At 40.0% G+C, this 20,229-nt stretch overlaps 1 protein-coding gene across 1 annotated transcript in view; it reads left to right on the forward strand.

Moving 5' to 3' along the window:
• The first annotated feature begins 5,102 nt into the window (after nucleotides 1-5,102).
• LOC112981857 (guanine deaminase) overlaps nucleotides 5,103-20,229 on the forward strand; it is a 32,763-nt gene continuing 17,636 nt past the window's right edge. The window contains 6 exon segments of the mRNA XM_026097822.2: nucleotides 5,103-5,258; nucleotides 5,260-5,404; nucleotides 10,824-10,912; nucleotides 12,696-12,867; nucleotides 15,997-16,084; nucleotides 17,327-17,432. Coding sequence (XP_025953607.2) covers nucleotides 5,182-5,258; nucleotides 5,260-5,404; nucleotides 10,824-10,912; nucleotides 12,696-12,867; nucleotides 15,997-16,084; nucleotides 17,327-17,432 — 677 coding nt within the window. The 5' untranslated portion in view covers nucleotides 5,103-5,181.

Consider the following 20,229-nt stretch of genomic DNA (forward strand, 5'->3'; position numbering starts at 1 on the left):
ATCGATAAAATGTTGAAGTATATTATTTGGTTTTATGGGTTTTGCACACAAAAATGAGACTAACAAGAAAGATTTTTAAAACAATTATAGTTGTTTATGATGATGTCACGACTGGAAACCAATAGACCCTGTTCTCTGTATTACCTGTGTTGCATTTGCCCTGCAACAGAATTCTGCAGATGCAAATTTTGTAAATGGAGGAGCTCATACAACTCTGCCTGTCCTGCTTTCATTGATTCACAACAAACCTCTGTTACAACAGCAGACACTCAAGTTCTATTCTATTCCCTCTTAATGCACTCAGAGATAACGTCTAGCAAATCTACTGATTCATCCTGTGTATCTTGCAGAAACTGAAAACAAGTTTGCCAACAAAATCTTTGGCACGTTTCACCCATTCACGCATGTACTTCTAGCAAAGGATGAGTGCTATTGATCATTTGTGTAGTATTTCCTGGCACTGCTCAAGAACCGCTCTCGCAATTCCTGTTAGGGATCAGCCTTGGTTATAAAACAGAAAGTATTTATCAGTGTAAGACAAACACAGCCAATCTGCACTTCAGATAAATATACATAGTGAACAAGTAAGACGTAATATCTTTAAGCTCTAATAATAGGATGTTTTATGGTGGGACTGCTATAGTACTGGCCCCTTTTGGAGGTCGAAAACATCAGAAGGCACCTCCAGATTCCCTTATGGTGTCTCAGCCTGACTAAACTATATCTGTAGACTGGAAATCAAAGGCTGATAGCTCTATCCCACACCTGCATATTGAATCCCCACAGTGGGAAACGAAAGGGAGCTTGTCCACATGGTCTTCACTTTTAAGTGAACCCCTCTTTTTAAGTGGGATAAGCTCCAGTTTTAGATGGAATTAGAAAAATAAAGCATTAGAATAGACCTGTTGAGATAAACATACCAGGGAACATGAAGAGCTTGAATTAGACAATGCTGGATTAGCCTTAGCTCCCAAATTATTCTGCTTTTCTCTGTGAGTAGATATATACCATGCTGCACTTTCTTTCATTTTCTGAACAGCCCCAAATATTTGCTACATACTTAGTGCTTTCATTTTCAGATAAAAATCAATCAATAAAAGATAAATCAATTTTATTTTGTTTCCTCATTGACTTAGTTGCTATGTTACAAAATATACACAAGGTACACTTTGGTAATCAAATGCAAATGCAAGTAACAACATTAACTTCTATATCAGATCAGTAATTATCGAGCCCTGATGCTCAGGCTCTGAAGGCATGTATTTTAGAAGTGTCCTGAAGACAGGAGCTTCTGTTTGGTGGCATGTACCCATTGACTATTTTTTGAAAGCAGGGGTCTAAAAATAAGTTGCTTTTTCTTACATTTTTCATGTATTACTGGATCAACAGAGCTGCTCCAAAACTTTGTAAACAAGGCATTGAATTCTTGTTTTGTATAGTGTACCAACTGAAAGAAAAGATCAAAAAGTGGGAGTGTTAACGAGAATTTAGGATGACATTCTAATCCTGCTAAAATCTACTCTAAGGCTCCTAAAAATACTTTGACTGAATTTTCTACTGTTGCTCAGCTTCAGAACTCAGCCTAAACCTGATTGTCACTTAATTTCTAAAACTGAGTCTAAAGGCAATGATTTAAAAGACAGAGACTGAATGGTTAAATGGACTTTTTTTTACAGCAGTAGGTCAAAGTACAGTGATTGTGTACTTTACAATGAACCTGTTAATCCAGATGTAATGATTTCAAAGAGTTTCTAAAGCTGAGATATGTTTTAAATTGCTAGTCAAACAAAACCTTCTTACGTGATTTGTGAGAAACTAAATCTTTCACTGTAGACCCTTTACCATTTAGCAAAATCAAGAGCAGGCTATCGCAGCTACTCTTTAAGTTAATTCATAAACAACAATCACAACAAACCATTAAATTTCTACCCCAGCCAAACCAAGCATACTTTTGAGCCGTCTTCTTATAGTATCTTGGAAAAATGACTCAGTTTACCACAGCTGGCCAAGGTCTCATCTCTAGCCATCCCAATATTTTGCATATGCAGCTGTGAGCTTCAGAAACCAATAATGAAAAAAAGTCTGGGAGGAGGGAAAGGGTTTTAACCATTCTTTCATCAGCCCTCCTAAGAAGTTCACATGCTCTGTCACAGCTGGGAAAAGCAGAAGAGCACTCTAGTTCTTTTAACAGTTAAATTATATGTCTTCATAGGGTTTGGAACCCACTTATAGTAACAGATTGACAATTAACCGTTTTTATTATTCGTATTCCTTCCGAAAAGTTCTGAAGGAAGACACTGTCAGTGTTTCTGGATCTTTTCTCATGCATAAATACTGGCTGGAATAAATCTCACTGAAACTACTGGAGTAAGCATCAACCTTTTTGTAAGGCAGTTGAACGAAATCCCTGAGATTCCTAATGGAGGAAAATGGTTAAAACTGAAATTCTCAGCAGCAGCACACATTGCCCCCAAATGCAAATCAAGGGCTTCTCAGGAATATTGAGCCACAGGTAGCCTGTGAATAAAGTGCAGATACCTAGGGCAGCATACTGCAGACGACTGCATACCCTGGGGTCTTGCTTCCTACCTTGCCCTGGGAGCTCAGGCTAGCTGCTGCTGCAAGGGCAGAGCCGAACTGTGTAAAGAGCAGCAGCTGTTGCTGGGGAAAGATGTCCTAGCTCTTGTGTTGACAGGGGGAGCCATGAGTATACCTCTCCAGGGCTCTCCATCTGACTAGTTGCCAGCACCACTCCCTCTACCTTTGGCTAAAACAGCCTAGCTCTCACTTCTTATCCTTAAGGCAGCAAAATACCATTTTAGCTGTCTGGGGTCACAACTTGGAATAGAGATAAAAAGTGGTGTCAGCTGCTGCTTTAATAAACACAGTAGTATAACCCTGAGAAATGTCTTTGCAAGAGGGCTTTTGTAAATGCTAATTTAAAAGATGCTTGGTGCTATTTTTTAGGCAATGATCCAGTGTTGTTTTATTACTCCATTGTTCAAGGAAGCAAGAAGTATTACAATCTTGTAAGCCAACTGAATCGCAAGATCCTCATGCCAATTTATTCTCAAAACTAGAATAACCTGTAAGACCAATACTTTTTTTATTGGCTTTTCATGTCAAAGAGATTAAAAATACAGTGAAAAATTGCAATGTCTTAAAAAAAATTACCTCATTAACATCTTGAATGACGAGACCTCTCACAAGAAAGGAACAATCTCAGCATGTAAGGGTCACTTTCACCTGTCCATTTTATTCTGGACATTTTTTATGGCTTGACTGAACTGCTAGTGAAGTCAAGGTAAGAACTTTCAGCTGGCTTCAGTAAGTCCACCTCTTTTTTAAACTTACTTCACATGAACCCAGAGGTATTCTCATTCAAAGACAGCATGACAAAGGTAGATGAGGTGCAAGGGGCAGATGGAAATGACCTTTGTTCTGTGCCTTCCCACTGTGTCTCTCTTTCCTCCCACCACTGATCTGAAAAACTTAGAGGAAAGGTTATCTCTTGCTATATGTTTGTACAGCGTCAGCGCAATGGGACAGCAAAAGTGTTTAATGATTAACTATGCAATAATAAACTTGGTAATCAGTCTTTTAAAATGACAGTGACAAGGCCTTGAATGCCAAATGCGTTCACCACTTTTTACCTGATGACGCAAGGTGACTTTCAATGGCAGGACATTCGTAGTGTTACCCTTCATTCTGGCTTTCTCATAGTAAGAAAGGGGTCCTACTGTGTCCCAGGAACTCTTACCTGAATATTCTCCCTAGAAATTCTCTCAGCCCACATTCATAGATTATATAAATAACATATAAATAAACAATGCACACATAATATACATTGACTTAGGTTGTCGCAGCAATTCTCTGAGTTAACCGATTTCATTTTTCTCTCCCTTTTGTTTTCCCGAGGCCTTTTTCTCCTTTCCTGTAGACCATCTCCACTGAATGAGGCAGCTGCCTGATTTCTTCTGGTAGCTGAGGCACGTCAGCTGTCATCGATTTTCTGCTCCTATATCCTACTAATGTACAGGATAGGAGTTGAGGACATGGGACACATTTTGTGGTAAGCGAGAGATTTATCTTTAAGTACTGAGCACAGCAGAATAGATAAATGGAACAGGAACTACCATCCCCAAATACACATTTAAAGATCATAGTATTTTAAAACTAGGTCTATTCTCCTGAAATTGTCCAATAACATCTAAGGTATGGGGCAACAGCTGCAGTTACAAGTCTAACCAAAGGCATGCGGAAATAAAGCTCTTGAAGCTGGTTACAACCTTAGGTTTAGTTGTAAAAATTAGTTACTGGATATGCTAACTATTGTGAGCCATCTAATTGGGTCTTCCAGAAAAACTTCAGAAATGCCCAGAAGGCACCATTGATGCTGCTTCTGTAGCTGACAGTCTTCCCAAGAACTATTTCTTGCAAATCTGCCACTCCTTATTTTGTAAATGAAAGAAATTTATTAAAAACATATGTTACGGCATGACAAGGTCCATGGCAAGCTATCTTCTATTCTGAGAAAACATGTTATTAATGGGACAATACATTGTCTTTCACGAGGAGGAAATATGCAAAAGTACTGTTTTTCCCTTTGTTCTTTACACTTTGGTAGTTGGATAATTACCGCTACTTTGGCAACGTGTAGAACTAGACAGCGGCGTTTCGCTTCAGTAAAACCGCGTGCCAGGCACGCCACAGTAAAACTCGGGCCTTGTGTTATTCGAATTTTGGTGTTTCCAGAGGGGATGGAAGCTTGTTTCACTTCCCGCCAGGCTGGAAGACAGCGGGCTGCTGTGCAGGCTCTAGAGGAATAAATAAATAAATAAATAAATCGTGAAACCAAAAACTCCTGGGCAGCGTGCCGCGGCCCCACATGGTGCAGGGTCGTGGATGCAGGCCGGGCAGGGGCCCGGCGGCCAGGCGAGGCGCTGGCCCTGGGCAGAGGGCGAGGCCTGGCCCCCCTCGTCCCGCACACACCGAGCCGGCCCATTTCCCCTGGTTGCCGGCACTTTTTTGCGCCTCGGAGGCAGCCCCGGGCCGGCGCCGCCCGCCGCCGCCCCGCCAGGCCCCGCGGACACACGGGGGCGGCCGCCCGGCGGGAGGAGCCCTCCCGCGACGGGAACCACCCCCCGCGGGGAGAGCCGCCGCGGGGGAAGGGGTGGGGAGATGGTGACAGGTCCAGGAAGCTGCTCCGGGTGCCGAGAGACGCCGAGAGGCAGCAGCCCGCTGGGTGGCAGCTGGCAGCGTCGCCAGCCGCGGCGCCGCGATGGGCTCCCCGCAGCCCCCGCCGCTCGCCCACGTCTTCAGGGGCACCTTCGTGCACTCCCGCCGCGCCGCGCCCATGGAGGTCCTCCACGGCCACCTGCTGGGGGTGGACGAGAGCGGGAAAGTGAGCCGGGGCCGGCGGGGCGGGGGGCGCAAGATGGAGGGCGCGAGGCGCGCGGGGGGGGCACGCGCAACATGGAGGGCAGGGCTCGGGGGTCTGCGCAGGGCGCCTGGGTTTTCCCGGGGGCCGCGCCGTGCCGCGCCGAGGGGGCAGCGCGGGGCGCCTCGGCGAAAGCGGGACGCTGGGAGGCCCCGCGCGTGGCCGCCGGGCGACGGCAGCGCACCGGGCGCGGCGCTCGCCCCGCGCCGTGCCGCTGCGCTGCTCCTGGCCGGAAAGCGCGTTTTCGGCCTCAGATCCGCGTCCGCCGGCGGGTGAGGGGCGGGGGTCGCCTCATTCGCGCTTACGGCAGCTCCTCGGGGAGAAAAGTGAAGATTCTCCCTTAAAAAGCATGCTGGCTGCACGGGGAGGGAGGATTTCGCGGGCCGGAGGAGTTGGAGTTACTGGTACCTCTGCGCTGCCTCTCGGCAGCGAGCCGAAACCGGCTCTTGAAGTGCTTTAAATTTTCAGAACACCGGTGCATCTGGACCGCAAGCCTTTCTTTCAGTTTTGCCGGTGGATTTTTCATTCTCGATAATAAATGTCAAAGTAGCACGCTTTTTTTTAATAGCTGCAGTATGCCTTCTACCCCCATCCGCCGCCTTTTGAGGCATCTTTTTTTCCCCCCTCTTGTCACGAGAGAAGGCACGGAGTCAGCCCGTAGAGTTACGGAGGTCAGCGGTCACGGTTGGGCTCGTTAGGGCGGTGAGCGAAGTTTAAAGTGAGCGTTGCAGGTCGCAGTGGTGCTCGTGGGGAAGCTGCATCCTCCTGGTAACCGTGTCGCTGTTTCACGGGGCACGTTGTGTAAGTCGGCTGGCAATTCCCTGGAGACGCGTTAAGCTATACAGCTACCCCATATATACCCTGTATATTATCAGAAATTACATTCCATGTTTTTTCTTTTTGGTAGCTAAACAGCTTTGTCAGGCTTCAGTAGCATTTGGAAGATGCATAAAGCACACTTTGAATTTTGGACCCCTTAAAATGTTTGCTTTCACCATCCATACAGTGAGGGCCTGTTTCCAGATGGCTTGTGACTCCTATGGCGCCTGAGGAGCCATAGGAATGCAAGGTACAAGGCTGCAAAGTCTATGAAAATCTATATCTTGACTTAGGGGAGGTGAATAATACCTTAAAAAGCTATGTATCAGCTGATTTTTTAACTAAAAAACCGAGGAGCTGAATGAATAAAGGGTTTGGTTTCTGTGATTCAAGAGCAGGGGGCAGAAACTTGCCCTGTCCAGCTCTCTAATAGAACTTTCTGGGGAAGAATCACTGCTCTGTGTCCTTGGGAAATCAAGACCTTTAAAGATCTTCTTGAAAAAACAGACACCTTAATAGGCTGTAGCCTAGTGATTTGTGCTCTCAGTCTGCCGCTCGCTCCCTGTCTCCTAGGATTCGCCGGGTATTCTTTTCTCTGCATAAACTGGCACATTCCCACGGAGTAGTTTAAAAAATTATTTTCTGGTAAAACACTTAGCCAAGAAGAAAATTCCTACCAGAAGGGAGTAACAAGGAGTTTCTTCTCTTTTTAATACAAATTCTTGCAATTGTACTATTCCAGTGCAATGAATTTTGGTACCATTTGGCCTATTACCTGTAGCTTTAGCTCATACGGAATTTGCATTAGAATCACTGGTGCTACAGGGACAAGATGGGTAGAAAATTGCTTTGTTGTCCAAATATACACCAAAACTATTTCAGTATTACTCCCAAAGAGCTAAATTTAACTAGACAGGTATAGTTCTGGTACCTCGTGTTGCTGACTCTGTCATGGGAAAATACTGCGTGGTCTCTTACAGGGTGAACAGTGAGCTTTTTGTGAGTGGGCAGATGCCGTTCCCTAGTATGTGTCTTGGTCTCTCCTCAAAATTAGTGCATGGTAACACTGCACAGTCCAGCATGGGCATATTTGGCTGGTAAAGGCCTGAGACCAAAGTGTTGGTCCTCTGTGCTTTGCCAGTAGTTGAAAAGGCAATTTTAGAAAAGGAAACAATGTCAGGTATGAGACCCGAGTTATCAGAAGTTAACAAAACCTAGGTTTTATTGAACAGTTGCAGTGTGGTACGGTTCTTGAGGAATTGCTTTTAGAAGAAATAGTATCATTCAGGGTAAAGAAAATAGGGTCAAATTAAAAATGAGTTGTCATTGAAAAGTATTGCCAAGCATAGGTGTTTGGCTTAAGCCAGCTAGGATAGCCGGGGACACATGTTGCACTTGGTTGCAGTTGTGGCTGTACAGAGGGAGGCAGCAAGGCACCAGCATCCATGTGGTGGTCATTGCTTGGTCCTTCTCAGCAGGTTGTTGGGCTGTTCATTCGGCACACATGTCTAATAAATGATCCTGTCTTTCATCTAGACTCATTTTCCAGTTTGAGGAATCAGACAAGTGATGGACATCGTGTCTTTAATAGCAAAATTCCTGAACACGGTAGCATCATTAAACAGTGGCAGCAACCCTGTGAGGCCAAAAATAGGACATCCATCATGGTCAGTGACAGAAGAGAGCTACATGTTACTGCTGGCAGCTAGTAATTGTGGGGTTAGACAGGATGAGAAGGATGTGGGAGGGGAGAGAAACATGAAGCATATACTTATGTTCATTTTGGGGCCTTGTGGTCAGACACAATATAATTACAGGCACTGCTAGATCCAAAAAAGGCATGTTCCTTTGGCCGGTATCATTCACTTTCCACTCTTAGGGTAGCCAAGTTATTTACAAGGTGATGATTGAAGGCATTCAGGTTTCACTGTAGTGCATGCATATTTGACTAGAGAAGCCACGGGTTGTAGCAGGGGTTTGAGCATCTCTTGGAATAAAAAAGGGCTGAGCTGGGCACCAGGGTAGGGAGATCTCAATTCATCATCTTTGAATCCTTTAGCCCCATCGCAGGAGTGACACTGAAGTCCACATCAGAACTGGTCAAAGTGTTTGGGTACTGACGTTAGCACCCATCAATCTACCTGCTCTCTGTGACATGCCTAGCCCCAAGAGCTGGTTGTTGCCCTTGGCTTCCTCCTCCATAAGCTGAAGGTCTTAGCCTTGCCTGTGCGCTTTTCTCAGTCTTTGGTTACTCTGGCATAGAGTTTGCCCTTGCTGTTACGGTGTTATGGTCCAGAACTAATTTGAAGGTCTGGTTCCTAGTGTAGCAGGGCAGTTATCCTTGAATGTACAAGCAGTCACTCGGGAAAATGTCCAAGGCTGGGACCTCAGAGAACTTAAAGCACTCAAGGTTAAAAAAGTGGCCAGGACAAATGCCTCCTAAAGCAATGGGGATTATCTCTTGGATGACCAAGCAGTTCTCTTGGGAAGGGGTTAAGAATAAACAAAACCAAGTTTGTTAAGTTTGAAAAGAGCATAGATAACTAGCTGATTTACCACATTTGACAATAATGGAACAGGTGTCAGGTTTAGGATTTGTTTCATGTGTTCAGCTCCCCTGAAACATATTTTCTTAATTCCTCCATGATTTAAATGTTTCATTTATTTGAGCCCTAAGTATATAATATCCACTTTTTTCCATGGCAACGTCTGTTTCCAGCTTTTGCCATCTGGTATTTCATGTCTCACTCTCGCTCTCTTTCCCTCTCTCTCTCTCTTTTTTTTTGTTCAGCAGCTCTAACATTAGTCATTCTGCATCCATTTTGACTTTGGTATCTGAGTGACATTTTCTTTATTGCTCATCAGAAATTTCAGTAGGTCTGTATTCTAATCCTTTTGCAGGTATATAACTAATTGAACTGGCTGAAGAGTCTAAATATTCCTCTTTAAAAGAAGAGATGTACTGCTTTATGTGAAATACTAATGGACTACAAATATTTTTGCAATTATTGCTAATATGTATTCACTTGAGTGGTATGGTATTAACTATTTTTTTTCTGACTAAAAGTTTTATAATGTCTACTCTTAAGAGAATGTAATATAATCAAAAAAGCCATACCTGCACTTAAAAAACTAGGCAGCCAAAATCTTTTTATTGTCTGCAGTTTAGTAAATAGCCTTTATTTATGTTCCCTTATATAAAAAAATAGAAAGTAGAAAAGGTAGTATAATGCAGATATAACAAAACAGCAGTGTAAATAGCTGCTAAATATGCTAAACAGTGTTCTTCTGTTCCTTTTGATCTTCATCCTAAGTTCCTTCTTATTGTTTTTTACAACTAGTTAATCTTGCCTTTACATGTTTTTTTTAATTGCTGCCTTAGAAACTGCCATCATGAAGGTGATACAGATCCTCAATCTGGGAATTTTTATAGAAGCAGTAAGATGCCTGTAGCAGTGAGATTATTCCCTTAAGCTTAGAGGAACAAGATTGTCAGGACCATACCAAGGGAGTTAGAAGACCTTAAGATGGTTTCAGGCAAAAATTATGGTTAGGCAAGAACTTAGAGTTTCGAAAGCCCAGAATATAAAGTCTGTGATCAGGGAGTCTTCCTCTACTCTATGAAATGTGATGGAAATCTGATCCTGCTGGAGTCTCTGGCAAGTGTCCTAAAACAAATAAATAAAAATCATAGTTGTTTGATTGTTTTTATGGTTTCTAATGATTATTCCTGCATCCTTAGACTCCCTACTCTTTGTTTCTTGAAGAATTGTCAGGCCTGGTGTTGCCAGATGAGAGAAATAGTTTAGAGGTCATCTGCTGAGAATCATGATGTAGATGAAAACACCATGAAATTTAAAAATGAACAACGAGCATACTAAAATTGTGAGCTGGCAACAGGAATTTAGCAGCTGTAGAATTTCTGTCCTGTAGAAGTCACATGGGGACAAATTAGGCTTTAGTATTGTAGGCTTTTGAAATAAATAAAAATCTTAGGCATGCTTCTAGTCCATTTGGTAAAGTTAAAAAATTATTTGCATTTTCTCACTCAATTTATTTCATCCTCCTAGACAGTTAAAAAAATAAAAAGCTATATTAATGACATGAATGAAAAATTAGAAAATACTTAGCTCAGTGCAAGACAGTCATAAACGAAGCAATTAATTTGACCCCTCTGTTTTTAAATACTGTAATTACATTCCATTAAGGCTGTCACATACTTACATCAAGAACTCCCTTACTGCTAGCATCATGGTACTGTACAGAAACACCAGCGGATACTGAAGTCTCCCTGTGCAGTTCTGCCAATGTATCAGTTCAGAGTGAACTAATTCTTTTTTTTACAAGAAATTACCAAGTGGGTTTGGTTGTTCTCTGGTTTATAAGTAGGTATTTCACAATCATACTTGATAGTCAGGTAGAACAAGTATTTCAATACAAACCTAATTCTTTTGTAGTAAGCTTGTAAAATCTGGTGTAAGATAATGACTGTTACTTTGCTTTCATATAAAGCTGATGTAAGATGCCTATTTAAAGTATGTAACTATTTTTTTCTTTCTTTTAGATTGTGTTTTTGGAGCAAAATGATCAGCAAGAGCAACTGGCTAAGAAGTGGGGATTCAAAACATCTGACATAAGAGAACTGAGTAATCAGTATGTGTTTGGTTTGGATTAATTTCAGCAAATGCAGTTTGTCCTGAGTGAAGTAATGTGAGTCTATGTGAACAAATTTAGTCACAGAACACACTACCAATCCAGTCTCATGGGCAAAACTTCCTTTCAGTTCCATGAGAACTCTTAATCCAAGATGCAAGCGTCTTGGATTAGGCGTGGAGTGTGAACAGTCTGTAGGCTTTTGGCATTCCTTGGGTTGGGATCACAGCCATCAGTGAATTGTGCTGGCTGATTCATACTGCACAGAGCAAAATGCTATATAAACATAGCATTTTTTTATATATGTTTTATATGTTTTTATATGTTTATATGTTTTGTATAGTTTTTATATATGACCTCTGCTGTTCATACAAAAGTAAATGATATTCTTTCTTGGGATTACATTCTATGTCCATGTTGCTAGCAGTGGGCTGCAACAGTAGGTGCTATCTGGAAACTCTACACTTAATAAATGTGGGAAGCATTAATGTTGCAGATACCGGACTAAATAGTTTGGGCCTTGACACCCTCTCTAATAAAAACTAAAATAATAAAAATAATAAATAATAAAAAATAAAAAATCAGAGAATTTAAATCCTCTAAACATAGAGGCTTGCATTTCTACTTGTACTGCAGCAAGCATATTTCTTTTCTCTTCAGCCAGTGAAATCCCCCACCCTTCAGGTGAAATGAAATGTTTTTGGATTGTACCTACTGTGCTTTACACACAGTAGCACGACTGTAACCAGCTAGTGGCTTAAAGTCTAGTGCTGCAGCATCATTTTAGTGCTCAGTTGTTAAAACGTCTGTAGGCTTTGTTGGAACACTGATCATACAGAACACATGAATCATGAGATGTTTTCTTCTTCATTTGAAATAGCCTGGGAAAAATGGAAGGCACTGGGAATGTGCATAAGATTGAGAAGGATCTTTCAGTATTTCTAGCACATAGGAAAAGGGAGATTTATAAAAAGAAGAAATCACTGTTACCTCAGTAGCCAGGGAGAAGGCAGGAGGAGTGAGAGAAATTTAATACTGTATGGAGTTCCAGCACACAACAAAATAATTACAGTGATTTCCTGATAATGTTGATACTCTCATCCCTGTTATTGCATGAATACTGCATGACAATGAAGTACATTACAGTTTCGTTGTAACTGTATCTTTGCTATCAAAACACCAAACAGAGATTATTTTATCAACATCTTCATCTGCATTTGTAGACACAGTGACTCTTCTTCCCTTAAACCTTTTATTTCACTGATTGATTATATGTATAGACACATGTGTAATGTAGAGGAAAACTGGGATGTAGAAAGTTACAGTATTGTAAATATAATAATCTGGCAACTAAAGGCATCCAAAATATAGCTATCCTAGAAAGCAAGAGTGGGCCCGATTCTTCTCTTGTTCAGGTATATTCTACCGTGGAGTAATTTTAGTTATTGTGAAGTCAGCCTGGCTTTATTTATTGATATCTGCCCTTGGTAAATGTTGCAGTTAATTGGATTCATCATGCTCCTTTATTAACTTCTAGTCCCAGATTGTTTTCCTCTCTGCCAGCTACATATAAGACTATATAAAGTTATCAGTCAATTGCTTCATACGGTTAGAGCTTAGGGGTCAGTAGGGGTGGACACACTGATGCTGAAAGAATGAGATTTATCAGTGCTGGCTATTTTCTCTGGTAATTTTCATTCAAGCATCCTGTTGAAGCAAAATTACTAACTTAGAAAAGTTATTTGAAATTTTGGACTATTATGGTTTTCTTTTCTTTGCCTAGTGAATTCTTCATGCCAGGATTGGTTGATACACACATTCATGCACCTCAGTATTCATTTGCTGGTACAAGAGTAGATCTACCTCTTTTGCAGTGGTTAACTACCTACACATTCCCAACGGAAGCCAAATACAAAGACAGTGATTTTGCAGAAGAAGTGTACACCAGAGTTGTTGTAAGTATTGCAGATGTCTTTTGCTTATTTGATTGCCTTCATATTTGTGAAATACATATATGTTTTCAGAAGGTTGGGAGAAATAGAGTATGTTTTAATATCATATAGCCACCGTTCTAATTGCCAGCTAAGACTGTCCCTTACTAGTTCCCATCTTGTTCCTTGGTTGCTGATAGGACAGTTCATTTAATCATATTTCTAAGAACTATCTTGTTTATCATCTTTTCTGATATCCAGGTACATTGACTAATACCTAAGGTTGCTGTCAGAGGTAGTAAAGCTGGCTTGTGCTGATAACCTCAGTTCAGAAATAATCAAGTACAGTTAAAAAAAAAAAAAATCCAGAGGATATTTGCCTCTCTACACAAAAGACCTGTATTATGAGCATGTCTTTGACAAAGACTACAGGACAGAGAAGAAGCTTCTCCCAGTTAACAGATTTGGGGTGTTCTGGACAAGTTGAGGAAGCAATTTATACAGCTGAGCTGTAGCAGGAATTCATTTCATCATGGGGGCTTTAGCTGAAGTCTTTGGATGATATTTGTGGTGTAAGTAGAGAAGGACTGTTTTGAAGTAGGCTTGTTCTAAGCAATATAAAGACTTAAAGGTCAAATTCCACTTGAAGAACAATTAGCAGCTAGGTCAGATTTCAGAGTACTGATTCTGACCTATAACTGAAATATATCCTTTAATAAGTAGGCTGATACATCTTCACTGGATTAGTTGACCTGGCCAGCATAAGTTGACTTGCATTTGTCTAGTACTGTGACAACATGTGTTGTCAAAGTCACAACCTTATGGGTCTGAAACAACTAGTTATACTCTTCTTGCCACACAGACTCTAAAGAATGACCTTCTGCAGTCTGGTGTAATAAGAACACTTATGAGCAGCTGGGTCATGAACTCTAGCAACCAACACATAGGACTTCAGTGATAAAAAACAGAGATTATCTCACCTTCCAGAAGTGTTCTTCAACATCCTGTTACTGTCTCCATCAGTTCAGAATGGGTGAGATCAGTTGGTCAGTGCTTACTGTGGCACATATTTAATAACACGTGGAAAAGAGTGAGTGAAAACTGGAAATTAGTTGGAGGAGTTTGAACACAGTAGTTAGCTTCTTCCCCACATATATCAAATAGGACAATGTCAGGAAAGTGTCTTCACGCCCAGCTATGCAGATTACTAGTAAGTCCATAATACTTCATGGCTGAGTGTATCAGAACTGAATCTAGCTATCTGTATAGCTTATATTTTCAGCCCAGCTCTTTGGTGAAAAATATTCTGAAAGCCACCTTGTCAGAGTTTCTCCAGTCTTAATTAAGTTGGAAGACTGCATGACTTTAGATGTGACTTAGACATAATTGCCATCAGTTTAAAAAAGTTGTGCAGCTATGGTCCAAGAAAGGTAAAAGATGTTTGAATGTGTAAAGGATTTTTATAAATCAGTTCTGCAATATTGCATTGAATATTTCCTGCAGAGCTCAAAAAGCAGGAGGAGCTCAGAAAGCAGTGGTGATGGAAAAGGATGAAGATTAAAGGTAGGAAAAATGTAGGAAGAGAGACTGGAAAGAGCTGGTCTGCTTGGTGGATAGTGATATATGAGGAATAAGATAAAAGTACATAAAACAACTGGTCTGGGTGAGGTAGATTAAAAGTTATACCATCTAGCTTGTGATACAGAAACAAGGAGATGGGTGGTAAATTAAAAGATAAGTAGAAGTAATCTTTCACACAATTTGGAATAGTACTGTGGATCTCGTTTTCACATAAATCGAGGCCAAAATTGAGTAAGAGTTAAAGAGGATTAAAGAATGGCATTGGTATGAAAAATGTCCTCATATATTGGAAATAAAACAGTGATTTTTTTTCAAATTGATACTGTATTTCCAAAAAGCTTCCTATGCTTACTTAAAGTAATCAGAATTGAATCAGTTGAAACTTGGCAGAATTTCAGCTGAAATGTCCTGTTGTTCCTCAAATTTTAGAAACGCCAATGCTTTATGCTGACAAACATAAGTGGAACAAAATGGTTTTAGATTTCATTTGACAATTAAGTTACAAATACAGAATAAGAGAATGTTGGCTTTTAAAAGCTAAAAATGATAAAGGTGGTTTGTCTCAGTAGTGAAATTATTATTTTGAGACTCATTTTAGGCACACTTGAAGATATATTTTTAATTAATGGCTTTAATTTGAACATTGTAGGGAAAAGACAGAGCTTGGCTTCATATTTATGAAGTAATTAGCTCTAGCCATTCTCAAAGTTGTATCGGATGGCCATGGGCTACTGCTGTCTCATTAAAAAAAATAAGATTCTCAAATTACAGTGTAACTAGGAAACAAAGAAGTAATTTAAGTCTTTATGGTGGATAGGTAGTCAATGTGGTATGCATTGGTCCCAAGATAAAATGAAGCTATAAATGACATCATGACTTAATATAACTTTAAACGACTCTTCATATTTTATGGGTATTTACTGCTTTGTCTTCCGAAGTAGTATGAACAGGTATCAGTCACCTTCTCCTTTCAAATTGTGTAATTAAAAAAATAATTAGATTAAGCTCTAAGCAATTGTTCTCAGCTTGCTTTTACCTTGAATTTTGTTAAATTGCATTCAGGAGTGAAGAAGGGTTTGTGTACCTGAGAGCCTATTATTCCTAGCCACATCAGGTGGCCAAATGAAAGTCATTACTTTTTCCCCAAAACCTTGCTTTGCTAATGTTAGATAAACAGTGCTCCACTGGGAAAATCGGAGAGTTATTCCAAACTAGGGGGTAACTTAGATGACTGGTTGTTTGTATTTCTAAATTTAATTTGAGTTAGATGTAAATCAGAATTTGCTACTAGTTTGACTGAGGGAATTGAAGGCGGATTTCCATGGGTTTAACCGTTGTTATAAACCTGTTTGGCTTTGAAAGAGGAATTTTTGTATTTATTAATATTCACATTTTAAAAAGCTATTATAAAATTAAAAAGCTATATTTTACCTTTCCACTTCACTGCAACTTCTGTTGAATTTTGCAATAACTAAATGTTCTTGCAGTTTGAAATCACTGACGACCTGTTCTGCGTTTTGGCAGCTTGGCCACTTTTTTTTCCAGACAGTTGAAATTGGTTTCTTTTTATAGAGACGAACTCTGAAGAATGGCACCACTACAGCTTGCTACTTTGCAACAATTTACACAGATACTTCTCTTCTCCTAGCTGAAATTATAGGTAAGACTACAAGAATGAGTTTTGAAGGATGTTCTACAGACTACGTTAGTTGAAGCAAACAGAGCTTAGGCATTTTAGATTAGCTAAGGATCTGTCCCTCTGTTCATTCTTTTTATTCATTTTCTCTCTCACACCATGTCCCCAAAATCCAGTCCAGTTACCCCCATTCATTTATCTTTCTCCTACGCTCTCTCTCTGCTATTCTTCATTTCCAAGTCAGCAGCTGGCTGAACTTGAGTTAGGTATGCTGGAGTTGCTCTTCAGCTATAGTTCTGTGCTCCTTCCATACTTTAACAGTTTGAGGATTAAAGGGCTGAATGACAAGAGGTACAGTCAGTACTTTAATTTCCTGCAACTCTCAAGTTTCAGTTGAAAATCAGCATCAAAAATCTCCACACACCCTTCAAAACCAGAGCAGTGGGAGTTGCATCAGGATCTTATCCCTTCTTTCCTTCCACTGTTACAAGCGTTTGTAAGTTTTGCGATACTTGCAGGGTATCTCAAAGCTCAGCTCCTGAAGGAGGGTGATTTAATGAAAATCTCAGTTTCCATCAATAATTTTCTAGTTTGTCTGTTTTTGCACTCAGACATTAAAAGGGATCTAATGTGGAAATACATTTAAATGCTTAGAAATTAATATTACATGTATTCCTTTTAAATTTTACACATGAATTTTGAATCCTAATACTGATAGATCTCAAGGAGAGGGTTAGAAGTAACTCTGATGATTTTCTCCAGACAAACTCATGTGGGAGGCAGGTTATAATCCTCCTTCCTCTCTCTTAAGTAGAAGAGCTTTTCTCAGATCTTCATGCCTTTTCTCAGTTCCAGGTTCTCACTTGCTTCAGTTACTGGACTTTGATGCATGTGTTTCTCCCTGCCAGGAGACATTTCTCATCCTCTGCTTCCCAGTGATTTCCTTCATATAGTACCATTATGAATTCTGGTTATGGTTAAACAGCTGTAATGGAGTCCTCAATTATAACACTTACAAAGTTGGGTGCTAGTATGGAAGAGGAGAGTTCCTATTTAGAAATTTTTTTTCTTGTCTTTCCTTTTTGGCTCCAGAAATCTCATGGATGGTCCCAACTTAAAGTTGAAGAAAAAAGTGTAAATTTTGTTCATTCTTAAATGAAGCTGTCTGGGGTGTAATTTGCTATTTTGATTTCAATACTGGCTGTGTCAGAAGCTTTTGTAGAGGGTGAGCGAGGCTGAGTTTTATTTTCTTATGCATCTCAACAGATAAATTTGGTCAACGAGCATTTGTTGGCAAAGTCTGCATGGATATGAATGACAGCGTTCCACAATACAGAGAGACTACTGCTGATTCTATTCAAGAGATGGAAAGGTAAGATGATTAGATTGATATACAATGTTCAGATATAAGACATGTTAATACACCTCCAAAGTGAATATGGAGCTGGTTAAGGATTTATGGGCCTAATTTATTAGGAACTTTCCTTTTTCTTCTTATGGCATTGTTTCCTATGGTTCTGGCAATTCATACTTACCCAGCTGCTGCACACCACATGCGGTTTCTCTCTAGCTCTTTGCGAGGATTAAGGAAGCTTCAGTTCTTAGACGTTAGAAGGAATATGTGTATGTTGTGGCCTCCTCTTTTCCCTTCACAGCTCTGTTTGTAGAGGCTATGTGACTTGAGATGGGGGGAAGCAGCTCCTTTGCCCCCATTAGCCACTGAGCTATTTCCTTCTCTCATTTAGGCTTTATTTGAGTTGTGGGAGTCAGCTTTCATATACCCCATTTTAAACGTGCTCCAGTTCTTTCTTGCTCTAGCATAACACCTGTGAAATTACTGTAACTTGCAACTAAGTGAATGAAAGAAAAGAGACTATATACCCTGTGGATTTATTATAGGTCAGAGGAGAAGCCAAGATTAGGGTATGAAAGCCTGCTGCTGTCTTAGGCCTCATCTTTCTCGTCCGTGCTTGGAAAATGCTTAGGCAGACATAAAAACTTGCTCTTGGGAATAATTTAAATATTTCAGCTATCATGCTCAAAAAATAAATACATGCCACCAGATACTTATATTACTGTTACCTGTGTGAAATTGCTACCTTATTTTTGCAAGTTACGCTAGAAGAATGCCAGTAAAACTTATTTAAAGTTACAAAGTGTCATGGATTAATGGCATCTATTTTTACAGCTATTTTTAAAGCGTTTGAAGTTGTTTATATTGTACTAACTTTTGTTTCTCCTTTGTCTCAAAGCTACTTTTTTCTTAATACAGTGAGTCCTGCTGAATAGTCCTGAAAGTGTCAGAACTTCTGATTCTTGTCAGTGTCTGTGTCAGAAGTTCTGATTTTTTTAAAAGCTTCAGAATGATTTGAATAGCTTTCCTTTAAATACTGGTCTTGTGTCGCCACTCCATTCTCCTGTGGTTATGTTAACAGCAAGTGTTCCACAGCTTTGGAAGAGAGTGTGCAACAGGTGTTCCGCGGCTGTCCTAGAGAAGAGAGCTGTGCACGTAGGCAGAATTCACTTTCATCATGCCTGAACCTCACCAATACATTGAAGAAGGATGAAAAAGCTCTTCCTTTCTGCTTTTTTTTTTTTAAAAGAACCTAAGAGATGTGACCTAACACAGTGTCACAGAATTGATTACACTGATTTCAGTAGCTCACGGTCAACCTATGGAAATATTTATGTCTTGTGTATGGGGATAATACACAATTTCAAGTACTTTGTATGTTCAATCTAAATTCAAATTAAGAATTTGAACCTACCCCTCTTCTGAGAGGAGGATCACTATAAAGTTAGATAATTGAAATCTAAAATACATTATATCCTGCTTGTAAGAGCAGTCATGTGGAAAGAGGAAGACCCATGTTCAAATCTATTCTTCCCCTACAGACAGCAGTGGTTTGAACCTGAGCATCCTTCTTTTTAGAGAGGTATATGAACCAACAAGGTGTAGAGTACCCAGCTTGTGTGTGTATATATATAGAGGGAGAGAGAGTATGCGAGAGTGAACGCTAAGGCTTTCAGTTTCAAAACAATGTTGATACTTCTAATGAATGAGAAAAAGAATGAAAATAACCGACCTGAGGTTTTGGATGATCATCTGAGAGAGCGACGCTTATGTTCTAGTTTGTGTTCCAGTGAACAGAATTAACTTTTATATCATGTGAATCATTAAAAGGAAAGACAGACAGACAGAAACCTAATTCACATTGCCTTTTGGCTTTCCAAGTTAGGCAATGGTGGGTTCAAATTACATTGGTCATAGGCAGAAATTAAGCTTGGGTCTCTCATTTCCAGCAGGTGATCTGGTACCAGCTTCAATACTATGAATCTAGCATTATTTTCTTTCTACCTAAAGTTATTTAACAGTGATCCATGTTTGATCCAGTGTTTGTTATGACCAAAATAACATATTTGAAAATAAAGTGTGACATAAAAAAAATTCACAGAGGCCCTGTCTGGAACCCTTTTCATGCTAGCTTTCGAGAGTTCTTTGTATACATGTAACATACAAGTTTTCAGGGCATTCCTTCTCTTCAAAGTCAGAGAAAGTTTTGTTTGCTCATCTGTATTACCCGTATTGACTATTTGAGAGTTTTTGTAGAGAGTCCCTGGGGTACTGATTTTATTCAACAAAGTATGTGAAACTATACAGTATTTTCCATGAGGTAGATAGTTTATGCACTGACATTAATGTAAGCACTTCTGGAAAATCAAGGATCCTTTAAATAAAGGAGGAATAGAGACCTATAAGTTTAAGTCTCAACATATGCAACTATTGCAAAGGAGGTATGAAATATTGCAGCATCTTTTAAAAATAGGACTTTAAATGATAGAATATATTTAATGCTGTGATTTAAATTCATGTACAGACAAACTAAAGTGTTTTTCTCTAATGTTGCTGCTGTAGCATACAATTATGTTTTCAGTGAATTTAATATAACATGTTTGGTTTCCACTGAGAACTCAGAGTAATTACCACATGTCTAAGGTTAATTATTGCAAATCAAAAAATTCTGCATATTTAGGGTCAAATTCACAACTGGCATAATTTGCTGCAGTTCTCCTAACTTCAGTGTGTTTTGTCTTTTTATTTCATCTGAGAATCTGGCCCAGGTTTCTGTGCAAGACTGATATATGTCTGAAATGCTTAATAAAATGCC

This window comes from Dromaius novaehollandiae, chromosome Z (genome assembly GCF_036370855.1).
Source record: "Dromaius novaehollandiae isolate bDroNov1 chromosome Z, bDroNov1.hap1, whole genome shotgun sequence".
NCBI classification, from domain to species: Eukaryota; Metazoa; Chordata; class Aves; order Casuariiformes; family Dromaiidae; genus Dromaius; species Dromaius novaehollandiae.